The following is a 21,066-nucleotide window of genomic DNA, read 5'->3' as shown; positions in this document are numbered from 1 at the left end:
GTTACTTGATCTGGGAACTTATTTTCGAGACTTATGTGCGAAGACATTGAGACGAAGTCAGATCGACATATTGGAGAAGAAGATTATCATTACTCTCTGTAAGCTCGAGATGATATTCCTCCCGCCTTCTTTGATATCATGGTGCATCTTCTGTTCATCTTCCACATGAGGCTAGATTGGGTGGGCCAGTACATACAAGATGGACGTACCCAATTGAAAGGTAATTGCATGATATTGTAATATTTATTATTCATTATTATATTCTTATTATATGTGATATCAATTGATAATTTATTGAATAGGGAGATGCGTGAATACAAGAGTGCCGTCACTAACAAAGCACGGCCTGAAGGTTCAATAGTAGAGGCACATGTTATGAATGAATGTCTGACGTTCTGCTCTATGTACCTTCGACGAGTGGAGACCAAATTTACAAGGCCACAACGGAATATTGATGTTGATGAGATTCTGACCGATGGATTGTCCGTGTTCTCCAATGTTGCCCGACCATATGGTAAAAAAGATTTTCGAATGTTGACACCACAAGAAACGGATAACATGCATTGGTATGTGCTAAACAATTGCGAGGAGGTAGAAGCCTACATGATGTGAGTATATACATTTAATTTTTATTTGTTGATATATCAATGAATGTACGTGGACTCTAAATTAAAATATACATGGTATTACCGTATCACTTCAGAGAACACGAAAGTGAGCTCAGAAGAAGTAATCCTACATGAGCAGCGGCACGACATAGGAATCAATTCGCATCATGGTTTGATGAACGGGTAAGTTATGTTCATGTTCATCCATGATTAAAAGTTTGTTTATATAGTATTTATTTTGTCAAATTTAACCTGCTTATTGTTCTTTTAATTGTAGATAGCTCAGCTACGTATAGACAATCCTAACTGTATCAGTAATGACTTAGCTGCACTTGCACGAAAACCTGACAGACGTGTATCAGTATATTCAGCATGCATAGTCAATAGTGTGCGATTCTTAACGGAAGATCGCGATCGTGATCGAACCACACAGAATTGTGGAATAAGCGTGGAGGGTGAGCACAAGGGTGAAATAATAGATTTTTTTGGTGTTCTGCATGAGGTTATAGAGTTGAGATATAGTGGTCTTCGACGGATTGTGTTATTCAAGTGTCGATGGTATGACTTAGGACGACACAGGCCAATTATTATAGATCCTCAACTCGTCAGTGTCCACACTGGTCATGTATGGTATGAAAGTGATCCTTATATTTTTGCAAAGCAAGCAAGACTAGTGTGGTATATTGATGATAACAAAATGAAAGAGCCTTGGCAAGTTGCAATAAGGGCTCAGCATAGGCATTTGTTTGATCCTGCACTTTTCACATGCCCGAACGATGAACATCTTGAGAATGAAGTCTGTGCAATTATTGAAAATGAAGCATATCAAATGCAAGCACCAGATAACATATTAGTGCCAGATGATACGATTGACATAGGACAATTACAAAGAGATGACTATGAACCTGAGGATGTTTCTATTGTTAGATCGTCGATAAGGGCACGGACACGAGCACGATCCAATAATGACTTCATTAACGACGATGATGATAGCACTTTAGGGTCGAAGTCTTCTATGACTCCCGTCGAAGATGACTATATGGACACGAGTTCAGAATCTGAGAACAATAATTAATATGAATAAGTAATTTAATTTAATTTTTTTTGTTACATCATGTAATACTTGAGTTTTTTTGATTACTTACTGATTTAAATTATTTTAATCATTGCAGCATCATGACTGGTCCTGGACGTAGACATTCACGGGGTAGGCAGCAGGCTCCGCTTGATGATACACATCCTCACTTTAGCATTTTGCATGATGAGTCAGAGGATTTAGATGAGACTCAGTTGCCCGAGTCCACAGAGCAGACTAGTGCTCAGCCAGAGCTTGCCCAGCCGGAGGCCATGGTACCGCAGCATCATCCCCTTACAGGTACATCTCTATCAATTTATAAACCATATATTTTTTTTGTTATATGCATTTAGTGATACATGATATATGTTCATTTCACCAATTTTTACATGTAGGAACACAGCATCGACGTGCAGTGCGTGGTCCTAGTAGGGGTCTTGTTTTGAAAAAATATGTGCATACACACAATGAAAAACCGAAGGTACATATATTTCGAGATCATCCGGTTGGCACAGAGGCTAGTATCGTCGCAAATGAGATCAGTTTGTATATGTGGAATCATTTTCCGTGGGCTGCTGAAAGTTTCAAGCATGTAGCTCCTCGATACCGTGATGCTCTAGTCTCTCACATCAAGGTAAGAATTAAATTTGGATATCTTGCATATCATTACATGATCCATATTATTTTTGGTTATATAAATAAATTTTTTATTATATGAATAATTTCATGTATTTGCTTTTTGGTATGATTACTGTGTAGGATAATATTGACTTCGAGGATTGCACTGACGAAGAAGTGACGGCATGTATTCTCAAAATGGCTGCAAATAGATACAGAGATCGGCGATGTAGGCTTCATAAATACTGCAATGAGCTGCAGGCAAAGGGGATTGATCCTGTGACCCAGCCATATAGAAATTGGGCTGGGTCTAGTGACGATTGGCGGTGGTTATGTGAGCATTTTGGAAGTGAGGCATTTCAGGTATGTCTAGTGTTCCAAGTTTTTTTAATTATGTTATGTCCTTTATTGGTTATAGTTGTATGTATTTTGTAGCGACGATCGGAGGCGAATAAGGTGAATAGGAGCAAGATTGATTCTATTCACACGCAAGGAAGTGCCTCTTTTGCACAGGGAATGAAGAGGATGGTACGTAACTACATTTGCAATCATACTTTGTAACTTTTTATTAAATATTTATATTATTTTGATATCTTTTTTTTTTTTGTTTGAACAGGGATTATCCGGAGTCGACGCCTATGCTAAATTCTATCAAAACAAGAGTGGCGAGTTCGTGACCGAGGAGGCGAGGCAGCGTCATGTAAGTATCATTACTCTACATTTTGAATACTTTTAAAGAGTTTGAAAAAAATTTATGATTTTATTTGGCTTATTGTGAAGGAAAAAATGTTAGAATTGAGAGAGCAGGCGACGAGGGAGGTGGGATCTGACGGTGATACTGGATCGCAGCAGGTTTGTTTGATGACAGATGATACGATTTTGGATACCGTCCTCGGGCGGCAGCTAGGATCTGGTCATAGCATGCGGTCCAAAAAATCACGCAGTTCGTCATCCAGCCGGTCTGATGATGCATCGATGCCAAAGGCAGCTAGGACATCCATGAGCATGATGCAAGATCAGATTAGTTACTGGATGAATCGTAGTCAGACGCTCGAGAGGATCGTAGCTGCGGTGGCGGGACGGCTTGGTATTGATGCTTCTGAGTTAGCACCTCTACAGTCACATGATGCCGCCTCTGCACCACCATCGCGACACATATCGGGTCAGGGATCGACGCCTGGAGAAGAGAACGAGGCCAACGAGTCAGATCATACTTAGTTTGTACTTATTTTAAATTTAAAATAGTGTATGGACTTATATTTTTGTACATGACAAAGATGGTTATGAAACTTTTTGATACTTGAAATTGGTCTTTTGACTTAGAATATTTTTATTGTGTTAACATACTGTTTATTTAAAATATGTTTGATTAGATAATTTGTATTTGAGTAAGTTTTTTTGGAAAATAAATAAAAATTTTATTTTTTATCCAAAATTTATTTTAGCGACGAAATATTAATTTCGTCGCAAAAAAATTTGTGAACCCAAAAAAATAAAACTTTTATTATTCATTACGATGAAATTTTTTATTTCGTTGCTATTTTTGCGACGAAAAAATAGTTTCGTCACTAAAAATTATAACTTTTTGCGATAAAATTTTTATTTCATCGTAATTATGGCGACGAATATTTTTATTTCGTCGCCCTTCTAGTGATGAAATTATTATTTCGTCGCCATTATAGCGACGAAATTTTTTTTTCGTCGTAATTATAGCAACGAACATTTTTTTCGTCGCAATTATTGCGACGAAATTATTTCGTTGCTATTTTTGCGATGAAAAAATAGTTTCGTCGCTAAAAATTTTATCTTTTTGCGATGAAATTTTTATTTCATCGCAATTATGGCGATGCATTTTTTATTTCATCGCAATTATGGCGACGAATTTTTTTATTTCGTCGCCCTTCTAGCGACGAAATTTTTATTTCGTTGCTATTATAGCGACGAAATTTTTTTCGTCGCAATTATTGCGACAAATTTTTTTGCGACGAAATCCGTCGCTAAGTTTTGCGACGAATTTCATTTTCGTCGCAAAAAATAAGAAAAATTTTTTTTTAATCAAAATATTTAGCGACGAAATTTTTTTTCGTTGCAATTTTAGCGACGAAAATTTAAGCTCTTGCGACAAAATATTTTCGTCGCTAATACAGCACATAACTTCGTCGTCTGGGTTTACTATTTTTTGCGATGAAATAAAATATTTTCGTCGCTAAGGTTTTTGCTACGAGACTTTCTCTACAAATTTTTAGCGACGATATATTTCATCGCAAATACGTTTAGCGACGAAAATATGATTTTTAGTGATGAAAAAATTTTGTCGTAAAAAATTAAATTTCTTAATGTAGGATTTAACTTGGATAAGTATTATGATTGCCCTGCTCCACTGTGCCGTAGCTTCCCCTCAAAAAGAAAAAAAGTCCTCGTAATATATTCTAGCATGAGTTTGTTCACCAATGCAGCCATGCTACGCATGAGGGCTTATCTTGCTAAGCTGATATCAAATGCACACCGCAGATGTATCCAACATTATGAATGATTTTTTAGATCGCAAATTCAAATTTATATGTAAATTAATTTAGTAAATCACATTGTTATTATACGAATCGTTTCAATGTCATGCACTTTAATACACAACTTAGTTATGGCGTGCATGTCCCCATGTTCAGTTACAATAAAGAGCAGAAGCAATGGGTGAACTTCTATGAGAATTTATGGACTACTGATGGTTTCCCACAGGCATCTCACAATCTTCCACATTATATTAATTGCTTCCATCCCAAGTCCATCTCCCAATGTGGCAAATATTTTAGACCCTCTACGGTGCCAAACAATAGTACAACAGCCGGTGTACAAACTTATTTTTATATACTACCGAGGAAATGTTTGGACTGCTTGAAGGTTGGCTGGCAGTGGACCCACGACCACAGTTTTGGACTCATTGATGGCCGTCGGCAGCCGTAAAAGCTGGATTCTTTTCTGCTCCCTTTTAAAAATATTTCAACCCTCGTTAACTCCTCCATGAGTGCATTTATAAATGGAAGCCAGAGGCTCGCAGCCATGGAGTCTGTTTAGAAAAAGCCTGCAGTATAAATGGCAGAAAAAGCCATATCCTCTCTCAATTAAGAGAAGTCCGGTTGGGACGTCTCACCTGACCACCTTAGAGCTTTTAAAAGAGAAGAAGAGAAAGAACAAAAGGACTGACAGCATCCAATGCAAGATTACAAATAGAAAGGTTCAGTGAGCATCGGGTCATTGAAACCATCAGCATAATATGCAACGGTGGCTGGCCCAGGACAGGATATAGCTAGTAGTATTTTTATTATTTTATTTTTTATTTCTAAAAGTATCTTCTCTTTTATTTTATTTTTGAAACCACCATCCACGTTCAAAACCGCCAGTTCAACCGGCCATTTTACGGCCGCGATGGCACCGACATATTTTTTTCTTTTTTTCTAGACGAATGGAGGAGAGGAGAGCTTGGTCGGTGGTGAACGGAGGGGAGGGGAGCACGGTCGGGAGGCGGTGCCAGGAGAGAAATGCGGTCGGATGGCCGGGGGACGGTGCCGGAGGTGTGACAGGTGGGGGGCCGGTGGAGGGAGGGGAGCACGGAGCAACGACATGCGGCGCGGGCGCAGGAGGGGAGGCGCGGAGGGCCGGTGGTGGCACCGGACGGAAGGAGGGGGAGGAGGCGCAGAGGGGCAATGGTGGCGCCGCATGAGTCGGCTGTCGGCAGAGGAAGGTCGGCTGGAGGGTGGGAGGAAGGGAAGGGAAAAACGAAGAGAAAAAAGAAAAAGAAAAAAAAGAAAAGAAAAAGATAAATATAAATTATAAATAATTTAAAAAAATTAAAAATTATTTTTTAAAACATTATTTTTTAAAAATTATTTTTTAAAAATTATTTTTTAAATTATTTTTTAAAATTAATAATTTATTATTATTTTAAAAATTTATTTTAAAATAAAAGAGAAGGAAGAAAAAATAGTTTTTTAAAATAATAATAAAATATTATTTTAAATCGGTAGAAATCGCTACTTTGGATCGATGATTTCACTAAAATTACCATTTGGACTCACGATTTCATGTCTGGCCCCCATTTTCTCTTTCTGTCACTTAGAAAAAAATTTAGTTCCAGATATAGTCGCTCTATCATAGGACAACTTATATAGTAGGGCGACTTTCTATTCCTCACTCGATAAATATTTTAAAATTTTATTTTTTAATTAAAAATAAAAATTTATTTTAAAATATTTTTAAATATTTTATTTATTTTTATTTTTTAAAAAATAAAAATATTTAATAATAATTTTAAAAAATACTTAATAATAATTTTAAAAAATATTTAAAAATTAAAAAGATAATTTTTTTTTTATTATTATGTCAAGGTACAGTGATAGTCACGATTTTTAGTTAATTTTTTGATTTGTGTTGTAGCTGCAGTAGACTCAAGACTCATCATGGATCGACGATTTCAATAAAATTGCCACTTTGATGGGCGGTGAGAGCGGGTGAGGGCAGCGGTGCGGGTGGCTGGGGTGTGAGGGACTAGAGGGTGGATGAGGGTAGTGGTAAGGATGGATGATTTTTTTAAAAAACTAATTTAAAAAAAAATACAACGGGCATCTCAGTCCATGATAAATCTGAGTCTGTTGCAACTGCAACATAAATTAGAAAGTTGATATGAAACCATGGTTGCTGCTGTACTTTGGCTCAGTAATAAAATATTTTTTATTATTTTAAAAATTATTATTTAAAAATAATAATTTATTATTATTTATTATTTTTTAAAAATAATAAATTATTTTAAAAAAATTATTATTTTTAAAATAATAATAAAAATATTATTTTTAAAAATAATTTGAAAAATACATAAATGTGTCGGAGGAGCCGCAGGTGGCATCAGGGGGGGTTGTGGGTGTTCAGCACAGAGCCGCGGGAGTTTAAAATAGATTTTAAAATAATAATAAATTATTAATTTTAATAAATAATTTTAAAAAAATATTTTTTTAAAAAATAATTTTTTAAAAATATTATTTTATTTTAAAAATATTATTATTGAAATTGCTAGTCCAAATGGTGATTTCAATGACATCGCTAGTCCAACTGGCAATTTCAGTGCAATCCCACGTTCAAGTGACGATTTCAATTAATAATAAATTATTAATTTTAAAAAATATTTTTAAAAATATTTTTTTAAAAAAATAAATTTTAAAATAAATTTTTTAAATTATTTATGATTTATATTTATTTATTTATTTTTTTTTCTTCTCCACGTTTCTCTCTTCCTTTCTTCCCACCCCCTGGTTGATCTTCTTTTGTCAACGGCCGACCCACGCGACGCCACCGCCGCCCCTCCACGCCTTCCCTCCCCTTCTCCCATGCGATGCTATTGTCATCCCTCCGTGCCTGCCCTCTCGCAACTGCATCACCCTTCGCTGCTCCACACTCCCCTCCTCTCGTGGCTCTCCATCCGTCGCACCTCTGCCACCACCCTCCGACCCTTGGTCATGCTCCCTCGCCTCCGTTCACCCACCGATCATGCTTTCCTCTCCTCCATTCATTCAAAAAAAAAAAGAAAAAAAAATTACATCGACGCCAATATGGCCGTGCGATCGCCGGTTGAACCGACTATTTCAACATGGGCCGTAGTTTCGAAAATAAGGTGAGAGAAGGAATACTTCGAAAATAAAAAATAAAAAATAAAATAATAATAATAAATCCAAGCCAGTAGCTCTCGTAATGGGAATATCAATCAACGTGGGGTTGGACCTACTTGAGCTTGGCATGTCCGCTGGGTTGCGTATCGGGTGTTGGTTGTGGAAAAGGCCGTTTGCTGCATTGCGATCACGGAAGAGGCGTCTTTCATGAAATGTTATATATAATGTAGGATACCATTGTAAGCTAAATATGTAAAGAATGAAAGCCAAATATTCAGTATTACTGCAAATATCTTCAATGATTTTTGAATTTTTCACCAAGTCATATGGTTGCCCAAATTAATCCATACATTATTAACTTCTTTGCAAAAAAAATTCGTACATTAATATGAATCACATATCTGGGGAGGTACTTCTATTCATAAAAAATATCATGGATCAACAATTTTAATTTCTTACAAGATTCTGGAATAATGGATTTTTTTCAATTTTTTTTTAAAACATTATTAAATAAGATACACATTCGAAAACTAGGAAAGAACTGTAGCTTATTTGTTGCAAGCCATGCCTACGAAGAAGTAAATAGTACAATAGATTGGATGGTCTCCTTTGCTGCTAAACATTTGGAACATTTGGATGGAGTCTTGTGGACTTCGTATTCTAGTATTCCTACATTAGTTGGACCCATCTGATTTATCAAAATAAAATAAAATGGACATTGAATGAAGCGCCTGCCATAGTTATGTGATGGGTTACAAAAGCCAAGCGTTGTAGCAATCCTGGAGGCTTGCTTGTATTGTACGTAATTATAATAGGGTGGGGGTATTTTTACCAATAAACAATTGAATTGGTTAATGACATCAACAACAGATTCTATATGAATGCTTAAATCACCAGGTTAGAAGGCAAACTTAGAATTATATTCATTTATCAAATGATGGACTAACTATCTATGGATAAAATGAAGAACCACACTTTGTTGTATGTCATTCTTAGATCATTATGTACTAAAATAATGTGATGGTGAAAGGTGGCACCAAGTGTCTTTAGAGACTATTTATCCTCTTTTTGTTTCTAGCCATTTGTTACAAGTCTGGAAAATTTGAAATCATCGAGGTGATGCCTGTTTTTTTTGTGGATAAAAAAATTATCTGAAGATCTATATTTTTTTAGATAAATAATTTTCAGATAAAATTTAGATAGAGAAAAAAAAAGAAAAAGAATGGGCAGGGCATGAGAGCTTGGTATTGGTTATTCTTCAATCCCAATCCAATAAATATATTGGAGAATTAAAATTCAAACCACACTTAACTGACAGGCCTAGCATCCATGATAAAATTTTTTGAACTAGGTAAACTAAATTTTGTTTTAAATAAAAGCATATAACCTAGTGATTATAGGTTCTTTAATTGTTCAAGAAAATGGCGATGGATTAGTTCTGGGAACTAGGATACAAATCCATCTCCATCATTTCAAATGCTTGCATAGTATATATGGTATACAACCTTCGCAATATTGAGTACTTCCCCTCTTATAAAGTATACATTTATTTTCCGCCCAATTTAGTTGGTGCAATCTTACCAATTGCTTCCTTTTGAAGTGGCTTGAAGCAAAATGTTACAATGATGTGGTGGCGTGCTCCGATTTGCCATGATATTTAGAATGGCTTGGGCTTATTTTGCATCCAGGGGTCCAGTGGAACCCCAATCATTAATGATATTATTTGTGCTTGCTTTCTACTTGCATCCAAAGAAGATGTTGACCAAAAGAAGGATTCAAAGAACATGAAGTATAGACAACTTGCAGCTTGAACATTAGTTATTCCTTCATCACATGTGCAAGTAGAAAACATGTCTCATATCCTGCCAGGCTGGGAAGCAAAGGGGTGAACATCCAGAGTTGATGCCAACTTTGATGAGTGGTTACCAAGGGATGCCGGAGGTAATATTTGAGAGGGGAAGAGATAGAGTGGCCCAAGCTCAAACAATCCTGAAATTTGTCAGTATACAACAGTGCAGGTTTGTTCACGGTTCAAGAGTTGTTCTAAAATAGCTTGATGACCGACAGACAGAACAAAGACAGGACTTCCAGAAGTAGGGATTGCTAGATTCTGTTGCTCAACCTCAATCCTTGCCATTATCAGTTTTTGGATTCCTCCTGCCTCAGCATCCACAGATGCTTCTATAGATCTTCCATTCGATCTTGGCACATTTCTTGCAACAGGCCAACAGCATCATAGTTTTGAGCTGTTCAGGTTGGACTGCATCTACTACACTACAAAGTTTAGCCAGCCTGGTAGTCAAGGGTTAAATTTTGGCATTCAAACCCAACAAATAAGTCTAAACTCCGAGGTCCAGTAGAGACAGACTGAATTGACTTGCTAGACCTAGAATGTTACATCCATATTCACCAGACTCTGATCAGAGAGTCATCAGAAGAAATGACTGTCAAGCATCTAGCATTCATAATCCAGATAAATTTCCAGTAAAACCATACACCTCCAATAAATTATGAAACATGCAGAATAATATGATGAAATATCAGCTGAAGGGGTGGTCCTGAAGTGCACGTTACGACCTTTGCTACGTAGAAACAAAAGCAGGAACATCACCACCACCAACATCACGGGCCCGTTGATCTCAACTCACCACCAACAGGTCGAGACTGTCACAGGAAAGGTATGGCTGGACTCATCGTCAAATTCCTATTGATCTTTTTGTTTCTATTTCCAGTCTCACACTCTGCTGATGAACTCCGTTTTCACAATCAACAGTGCAACCAAGGATTGGGTGGCTGTGGTTGACGAAATGACCATCAAATGGCCCACAGCAGCCCATGGGCTTTTATTTCATGTGAAATGGACCACTACACGTGAAATGCCCCCACCAACCCCACCCCCACCAAGTTAAACCTTGCCAGTGGCTATCAGACTCTGCAAAGGAATATACGGCACTTCCAAACCAACTCCTCAATTCCAGAAATCTCTATTAGCCTAATCACGATGGGCCAGGTCATTTTGCAATGACTTCCGAAGTGTTCATTTCTTTACTCCTCATCCGAACTTTCCTAATAAAAAATTAAAACTCATGGCACACATCTTTTATAGAAACCAAGTGGGCACCATCGAGAATATTAGAATGAACCTAACCATTTATGATAATAAAAATAAAAAACTATAGATAAATCATAGTTCTACTTTCAACTTAAAATAGCTCCCTAATTGAATTTTATATAAAAATAGCTTTTCGTTCCAAACATAAATTAAAAACAACTCTTTATTTTTGACTGAAATTACCCATATACCTTTATACAATAAAATAATATTCCTTTACAACAAGACAGTATTACATTATATTAATGCAGTATTACAATAAGATAGTATTCCTTGACAATAAGACAGTATTTCATTACAAAAAGACAGTACTGTTTTATAATAATACAGTATTATTTTATAATAATACAGTATTATATAGTATTACAATAAAATAGTAAGATAGTATTATATTATAATAAGACAGTACTGTTTTACTGTTTTATAATAGTACAGTATTATTTTATAATAATGTAGTGTTGCTTTATAACTGCTGGGATAATTCGGACATTTTATGTCATTTGGGGAGTTATTTTTAAATAGAGAGTATTTTACTTAAATTTAAATGAAGAACTACTTTTGAATTTTAACTCAATTGAAAATTTTAAATTTTCATTAATTTATCCTGATAAAAACACCTGGTCCTCTGTTTGATCTTTGCGCATATTTCAAAATGTGTTTTTTATATATAATAAGGCCTGTTTGGTGCTGTCCCTGCTTCTATACCCGATGAAACACAACAAGGAATTAAAGGTAAAATGGATATCCAAATCAAGGATCTAGTCACAGGGATCAAACATAAAATAACTGTCAAGCTAAAGAATAGATCTCGAGTATTTATAGAAGGAAATACAAACGAGCTAGAAACAGTAAGAAGGTCAAATCTACCACCAAACAACAACCCAGAACAAGCCGACAGAAACTCCCAGCACTGCTGAGGGGAGACTAGATTTTGTGCTACTTACCCGGAAGAGAAAAAGAGCTAAAAGTGACATCTGGGGCCTCCTTTTTCATATTATGATAAGAAGATGTAACTGCTGATTAAACAAAGTATAAGAAGATGGGGTGTCACCATCACCACAATCCACCAAAGCCCAGCAATACAAGGGTGGAAGGGGGGCGAACAAAGAGCACTGACGCGTGTTAGCTGAGGAAAAGGCACCTGGTCCCATTTCACCTCTAGGATTCGGAAGTGCACTCCAATGGAAAGCAAGAGTGGGGGCTGCCCCCTCATAATGCAAAGACGACACCGATGTTTCTTTTGATTATAAAAAAATAAAAGAGAATACGTAGAATGGAGATGGATATGAAATGGAAGGTGGTAGCATTGTAGTGGTAGTAGAAGAAATAAAAAGCATGTAACTTTATATCAATGGTGAGGCAAAGGGGGTGGGGATACTTTAGAGAAAAACACAGAGAGAGGAAGGAGTGGGCCCAAGAGGGCATATAGAAATGGGAGAGAGACCGTTTTGGGCGGTAGTTCACAAGTCTGTTGCCTCCACCAAAGGGCACGACTCCACAACCCCGACCACGCCGAGCCCCATCCCGTATTTTCCAAGCTATTCTACTCCCCGCTCGCCAAAAAAAAATTAGCGACATATGTCCAGAATTCTTCGTACATGGGCGAATCTACCCATGTCCCACGGTTTTATATCGCCGGCAAATAAAGTCCGGAGACCGGCGGTGCCTTTTAGCGCAACGGAAAAAAACCCCTGGTTTTTTATTTTTCGATACTTCACGATTCGCGCTCTGAAGGAGCGATCAATAACATCATTGCGCTGTCAGCAGTGGAAAAAGAAAAGAAAAGGCAGCTGCCGGTAGGACAGAAATATGTTCTTGGAGGAGCAATAAATCGGGAAGGTAAAATAAATTGAATATCTGTTTCTTTTATTTGCGGGAGCAACAACAATGGAATAAAATACAAATCGCCTCGCAAAAAAAAGAAAAAGAAAAAGATGGAAACCGGTGAGTAAATGGTGAGACCACAAAAGCGTAAAAAATGAAAATAAAAAATAAAAGAAAGAGAATATGAAAGAGAAGCGAGGCAAAAAAAGAAAAGTAAAAAAGACAAAAAAAGTGGTGCAAGATATGACATGCCGCAAAGAGGTGGTTCGTGGGGAGGTGGGAAAAAAAATGGAAGTTACCGGGAGGAGACGGTCAGGGGGTGGGGCCGTAGAGGTCGTAGGGGGCCCATAGAGCGTCAAGGGGGCATGGCCGGTTCGAGTCAAGCCGGACCCAGGGCTTGCCGCTACCACTCCAGTGGAGGAGGCTGACCGGGCCGGGGTGGAGGTCGCGACAGCTGCCCTTGACGTTATCCCCGCCGAGCCCGTGCTGGTTCCACCTGTGATCGATCGGCGCCACGTGTCCCGCAAAAACCAAAAGGAACGGCGGCAGCGAGCCCAGCTCGTAGATCCGGCCGCCCCCACCGACGCCGGCCTTCTGCACCTCCATCCACCGCTCGATCCGCCGCGTGTACCCGAACCTCCGCCATCGGACCAGATCGATGACCATCACCCCCGTGTTGAAGTAGCACGGCCGCCGGCCGGCGAACGTCCCGGCGAGCCGAGGGTCCGACCAGAACCTCCCCGTGAAGTACTTGGTGAAGTTGGCGTGGCAGTACTCCGGCGCCCCCACCGTCCGCGACCCCAGGCCCGTCCTCCACAGCTTCGCGATGTCGTCGACCACCACGAGATCGGAATCCAGGTAGATCACCCGCCGCACGCACGGCTCCAGCATGTCGGCGAGGTAGTTCCTCGCGTAGTTGAGCGGCTGCTCCAACGCCTGCCGCACTGAGGTGGAAATCAAGCCCCGGACCCGCTCCGGATCGAAGTAGTAGACCTTGAAGCGTAGCTGAGGGAAGGCGGAGCGGACCAGGGTTTCCAGACTGGTATCGGAGACGAGGAAGTGGAAGAAGACGTTTTTTGGGCAGAGGGCGTGCTGGAGGACGGAATGGACCGCGGCAATGGAGCCGCGGAGGTACTCCATGTCGAGGGTGATGGCGACATGGACGAAGGATGGATTGCAGACGGTGTTGTTGTCTCCGGGGCCACCGCATTCCTCCGCATTGCGGAATGGCAAGGCCTGGCGGAAGGAGAAGCGACCCCGGGCGCCGGCGGCGGCGATGCCGGCGGGGAAGCGGAGGTAGCCATCGAGATGGGAGGATCGGATTGCCTCGGCTGGGGGGAAGGACTGGAGGGATGGGGAGATGACGACCATGACCACAGCGGCGGAGAAGAAGCTGGAGACCCGCATGATCCAGAGCATCTTGCCGCCAGCCCGATCCCCGCCCTTCCGCCACCGGCGCCGCCGCGTCTTGAAATCGAAGAGATCGGCGAAGCGGGAGAAGGCGGAGAGGAGGAGGAGGGCTAGGGTTCCCTTAAGGCCCGCCAGCCTCGGAGAGAGCGGGGGCAAAAGTGGGGAACCCCGGGGTGGAATCGCCCGATCGCGGGGGATTCACAGCTCGGATCCCTTGACGGCGAAGAGATCGCCCACAGGAAAAGGTCGGTGGATGAAAAGGGGGCGGGAATAATCCATAAGAAAAATAGAGAAGAAAGAAGCGTGGAACCGGAGAGAAGGAAGAGCGGATACCAGAACCCCTTCGGTGACCGACCAGCGGTGATCTTATCTCTCTCGTGCCATTTTTCTTCTATCGCTTGCGCTCCCTCCGCTTTTTCTCTGAACCCTATCCCTTTTGAAGGAAGCGGCGGCAGCACCGGAAATGAGTAACCTTCACCCTTTTCCTTTTTTTTTTTTTCCCAACCATATGATTAATCTGCCCCGAATATTTGTCAACTATTTTTCGTATTAAAATCTAGTGATAATAAATCATATTTATAATTAATTATTTAATTGTTTCCATCTGCTAGATTCTGGCAACTTCTCATGGCTCCTTTGTTTTTCGCTGAATTAATCGAAAAATCCTCGCGAGTCGATGCGCCAGAGGAGACCCAGCTGGCTCCGTCCCTCCATGACAACGACGAATCACGGCCGTTTAGCCCTTAAATGGCTATTTTGCCCTCCGGGATCAAGATGCCCATTTGCTGGTCTCTTTTTGGCTGCTAATTAATCGCGATATGCGATACCAGCGAATCTTCGTTCTTTTTAGCAGAAATTTATCTTGGCTCGCCGAGGGGCAAAATGGTCAATTTCCAAACACGTGAGATTATTGTTGAAATTTTGACTTCCTTTTTGTGATATATTTAAATTAAACGAGAAACAGCCTGTGATTTGGTAGCCGGATAATCCGAAATTGTATTTTTTGGGTCAATCGATTGGATTATACGAAATGACAAAATTGCCCCCACGTTGCACGACAGGAGGTTTGACATGCCTTACAAGACGACCCGAGCCCTCCTTCCAGTGTTCCCCTTAGCTGGAGCCGACGGATGGGCCATCAGAAACGGGCCCCACGCTCTTCGCGCCACACGTGGGCCGCATCATAGGCGTGCGATGTTGGACGGCCACCGGGCTTCCTCAGGCTCGCGCAGTATATGTGTACGACCCCAGCTCATCACCCGGAAGCGTCGTGATGGTGTGCCTCTTGGGATCCGTTCGGCGTTGAGATTCGTGCATGCCACCGTTGCAGTAAGCCAGCCTGGCATCCACTTCTGGTGGCCTGGCCGGTAAGGACCCTCTCCGTACCTCTAATTTTAGGTGAATCTTACTATTCCAATTGAAGCTTTGCACGTTTTGATGCCTATACTATTTTAAGTTATTGAAATGTTGGTTCCTGTAATTCGGTTTGTAGGGGATCAGGCTGCCCGGATCGCTAAGGTGTCACGGTTGGGGGGTGGAGTCACCGTCCGTAATTCCGAAAGTCTTCGTGACGGGGGTTCGCACAGTTGCCCGTTACGGCCTTATCGATGAGAGCGGGGTTGCTGGCCGTTGTTTGCCGCAACGGTTTTTTTTTTTTTCCCCTTCCGGGAACGGAAGTGACCAGGTACAACGGATTCGGAAAAACAGCCGTTTGAAAATAATGAATTAAAATAAGCAAATCTCGCTATTAATGATCATACCCTAGATTTTTATGTGCTGAGGGGCATTAGCACTTCCAATTAAATCCAATGTACACTGCCTCATAAATGATCCTCTCTTTGGAGACAATGGTTAGAGAGTAGGAATTGGATACCAACAAATCAGTTGCTGCTAAACTCTGATGTTGGATTGAGGTTAATAAAGATCGAAGTGAGTTGATCGGTATAGTGGTTAATGCTTTCTATTTGACAAACAGCTGAACTTGAAAAGAATCATTTATAATCGGAGTTTGTCTGGTGAAGGACCAACTGATGCTCAAGTGAGAACAATGGTTGAGAGAAAATGAAAAAATAAGAGTAATATAATTGGCCTCAGGAGACCTATCAGAATATCTCCTGCCTCCTCTATTCATATGGGGTGGTCGGTTATCATTTTTACGACAAGTGGTACATGCAATAACTGTACTGTAATAGTTAGTTTATAGTTTAAATAGATCATAATGGCTAATCACGTACTTCGGTGTGTACAAAAATTATTATAGGCGTAACTGTTGCCAACATTCTCAAATTGATTTGATTGTATTTTCAGATCATCTATATCCCAAGTGATGATTGATGTTGGTCATATCGAACTAGTTCCTAGTTTCACCTTTAACAATACTAAAGTCAGCTAAAATATCCTCCATATCAATATTTATTTTATTTGATTAATATATATATAAATATAGATATTACTTGAATGTAAAAATTTATAGAAAAAACTAATGAGAAATATCTAATTGAGTTTAAACTTAAAAGTAGCTATCCACTTAAGTTTCAAGTAAAAAATCTTCTCTATTTGAAATATAACTTTAAAATAACTATTCAAATAGGATGAAATGATCCAATTGCCTTTGTAATTATAAAGCAACACTATACTATTATAAAGTTATAATACATTATTGTAAAGCAACACTATATTGTTGTAAAGTAATATTACAATAAAAGAATACTACACTATGATAATATAATACTATCTTATTATAAAGAAATACTATACTAATATAATATAATAAAGCAATACTATATTATTATAAAGAAATACTATACTAATATAATGTAATATTATCTGATTGCAAATGAATACTATACTATGATAATGTAATACTGCAGTATTTTAAAAGTTATAAGGATAATTTCAATCAAAATAAACAGTTACTTTTAACTAAAGTTTGGAATGAATAGGTACTTTTACATAAAATTCATTTGGAAAGTTGCTTTTAAGTTAAAAGTAGAGCTGAAAATTTATTTCTAGTTTTCTAAAATTTATATCCATATTTATTTGAAATTGATATGAATATACATTGCATACTAGAAGTATGATATATATATGAATGTAAACCAAATAATTAAACTTTATAAATATAAAATTAAAATAATTACTAAGTGAAGATAAATTAAGTTAATAACATATTAATATGAATATTTATTTTTAATAAAAAATTTAAATAGATTTATAAATAAAATCTGATTTTCGAACATGGATCAGATAATTGTCTATCTATATTCATACTTTTTTGATAAATATAGATATTAATTAGATATCCAAATTTTTGTCTATATCCATATAAATTTTGATAGAACAATGGATCTGAATAGATATTCTCCATCTATTTTTATCCTTATTAGAGAGGTTGGTATCTTTGTAGCCTCTGCTGGAGGGAATCCACTCAAAAGACGACATAATCTAACTCCAAGAAGAAATGGTAGAAACTAGATTATATATTTCAAAGCGAAACCATGTGCTTCGAACGATTGGTTTAAGCAGTACAAGTTATGATGTGGTTAAGGCTTCCATTGCTGATAAAATATTTTCATTAAGGTTTCTTGTCCATATTTTTTATTTACTGATGAATATTTTCTCTCTTGTGTACTTCTTTTGTTACACTTCCCACATGACATCTTGCGATCTCAGATGCGAAGGCTTGATGAGGGTATATGATACCTAGATCAGTGATAAGCAACAAAATTATTAATCTAGTTGCACAATAAATATAGAGATGTCATTATGTGAGATAATACAAGAGTAAAAATTTAAAAATATATACTTTATTTTTAGTTTGTGTTACCTTTTTTTTAATTTTGTTTTATCTGTATATTTTAGGGGATAGGGGAGGCAGGTAAGAAGCCCATCATACATGCATGACCCATGTGAATTATATGGCAAGTCAGCTAAATAGGTCCGACCAATAATGCTTCACTAATCCTTTACCAAAAAAAAAAACTGTTTCACTAATCCAACGCAGGACCGTGGGAATAAAATGTTCAAAATAATTGAACAATTAAGTCATGCAAACAAATCCTTAATGATTTAAACCAATAACTACTAAGTAATATTATATCGAATTGAAATTAAATAAAGACTATACGCATGTGAATCTTAGTCAAAAAGACACCAAAGTGAAGGTCAAAATGTAGAGCACATCTTCTTTTCTTTTTTATTGGTTTAAGCATGACACTCAGAGAAAAATAAACTGAAGCATCAGCTACAAAAAGATTTGAAAGGAGAGAAAGGAAATCAAACATCCATCGGAGTTGATTTTGACAACTGTATCCTCATCTTGAATTATATGTCTAGCTGTGCTCGGAATGGGTTCAGGCTATATCTTTCACAAAAGAATGATTGTTTTTCTATTATGATGTCAACCATTGGATTGAGCATTGCATAGCTTTCAAAACGCTCCAACCTCTTCCTTCTATCCACAGCATAGATCACATCATGATTTGAAAAATGTGTGATGCCTGATCCAACTGTTGATGTCGCAAAAATGGATCAATCACTCTTCCGTGCGAAAGATACAACCCCTACCTATTTAGAATTTGGTTTGCAATAATCTGAGGGAAGCACTGGATCACCAGTTCAACATTCCAACTCATACAATAATATGAAGTGGTCCTTACTTGGATGTACATATATATGCAGCATTTCCTTGTTGTAACAGATGGGCATCAAAGATGATGGCACATTGGAGAGCCAGGGCTGGAAAGCACAATCAACAGCAGTCCTACTGGCCCCAGTGGACCATATAAAACCATCTTTGATCTGCTTGCCTGCCAAGGTGATTGCTTTCCAAGTTGGAGGAGTGACTGGTGCACAACAAGTCAACCAACTTCTCTTGAAATGGTACTCTGCTTGCAGAACACAGGAACAGACACTCAGGAGACGTCTCCCAGTCCCTTCAATGGAGAAGTACACCAAATTTGCATATCAGTATATCAAGCCCTCCATGACTCCTAGGTTTACAAATAGGAGACCAAGAAACGGTATGCAACTTCTTGTTATCAAGTTCATGACCCATAAAAAATACCTTATGACACGATTAAACCAAGATAAAAGGTCACCAGCGCAGCAACTTTTGAAAGGATGTGAATAGGAGTCGAGCAAAGGACAGAGTTCACAAGAGTCAGCCGGCCGGTGAAAGAAAGTGACCTCCAATTCCATGCATCCAGCCAAAGGTTGATGCTTTCTTTAATGCACTGGAACTCAGTCATTTTCAGATGAATGCCTAAGAGTCTCTCACTTTCTAGAGTCACGGAAAAGCCGAAAGAGTTTTTTGGGAGAAAAAGTACTACTGGTTTGTCCAAGTTCAGACGCTGTGCTCATGGAGCACAGTCGGTAGTTTTGGCCTTCTTAAATCCTCTGCTGTCCCAGGGTCCGGCCTTAACAACAAACAGACATCAGCGAATAGCAAATGATTGGCAGAAGGGCAAGTTCTAGTAGATCTATAGCCACAAATGAGTAAACGATGAATAAATAAGAAGATATGGGCATCCTAGCTTAAAGCTCCCTAATAATCTGAAAAAATCAGGGAGAGACCTACCAACTAACACATCTAAGGAAGGGCAAACCACATGACCTTTAATTAATTATTATGGCTAGCAATAAGAAATGGATGGTAGAGTTTCAACGTATGTCCGGTCAACTATATCGTAGGTATTCTCCATGTCTAGCTTGATAGCCATCAAAGGATTCGATGAAGAAGTGCGATGCAAAAAGAGTAGGGAGTCTCTTATGTCAAAATCACGTCATCTAAGATATTGTGATCTGAAAGCTAGGCACATTGTATCTTAAAAATTTGTTTTTGAATAGCTTTCTTAATATAAAATGTTTAGGATCTTTGGCAATCAACTTATAGATGGTATTATAAAAACTAATAAGCTCGTAATGCCGAGGTGAATTAGGGTTTTTATGTTTCGACAAAGATAGATTTTTGAGTATCCGGCATCTACCCTTCCTTTTTTAAAAAAAAAAAAAGAAAGAAAGAAAAAAAGAAAATCCTTCGTAACACAACAGATCTCAACACCAATAAAATTCCAACACCTCAGTGCTCATTAGTGGTTGATCCTATCAGGCCTTGGCATTTTACTAGAGGCCATGGACATGAGAGCTGCAATAACCTCGTCTACAGTTACCTCAGTGCTCATTCATGGTTGATCCTCAACGGATGGTGATGCTTTAATTGAGGGCAAATTTTGATGGATCGTTGGGAGTAGTTGCACCCCTCTAAGAATGAAAGAATTTCTAAACTCATTCTTGATTAGCAGTTAAAATTCCACAATGTTACACCCCACATCACCTCCACGAATCGATTCTCTTCCAATTTCTGATGCCAGAAAGCCTCCTGCTATGCTTCAGCAATTGATAATACTCTTCAATATTTTGTCTAAGAAATGAAGCTCACCTAGATATAGCCCTCCATTATCCACTTCCAGCTACTGCATCTGATCAATCTCCAATTCCCGATCTTGGGTCGTGGCTCAATAATTCTGCTTCTCAAGTACCTTAGCATGAGGATTAAGCACTCCAATTTTACATCCGACGATTTGGCATAGCAGATGCTGACCTAGCTTAATTAGGGAACCTAATCGCATGCCAAATTTTGCCCAACTTTCGGTTAGTAAATCCATGATCATCATGAACTATGAGGGCCCAAAGAGTTATTGGGCCCTAACGTATGCTTTTCGAAACAGGCAACCACTAACGAAATCAACGGTCGGTGAATAAGATGGT

General features: G+C 38.7%; 1 protein-coding gene across 1 annotated transcript; it reads right to left on the bottom strand.

Moving 5' to 3' along the window:
• Positions 1-12,909: 12,909 nt before the first annotated feature.
• Positions 12,910-14,761, bottom strand: LOC105057426 (probable galacturonosyltransferase-like 7). The gene has a single exon (XM_010940032.3). It carries the CDS (start codon positions 14,305-14,307, stop codon positions 13,201-13,203), a length of 1,107 nt encoding a protein of 368 aa, XP_010938334.1. The 5' UTR covers positions 14,308-14,761; the 3' UTR covers positions 12,910-13,200.
• Between the last annotated feature and the right edge of the window lie 6,305 nt (positions 14,762-21,066).

Source organism: Elaeis guineensis, chromosome 14, assembly GCF_000442705.2.
Source record: "Elaeis guineensis isolate ETL-2024a chromosome 14, EG11, whole genome shotgun sequence".
Lineage (NCBI taxonomy): Eukaryota > Viridiplantae > Streptophyta > Magnoliopsida > Arecales > Arecaceae > Elaeis > Elaeis guineensis.
The sequence above is the reverse complement of the archived record's forward strand: the minus strand, read 5'-3'. Positions and strand labels throughout refer to the sequence as shown.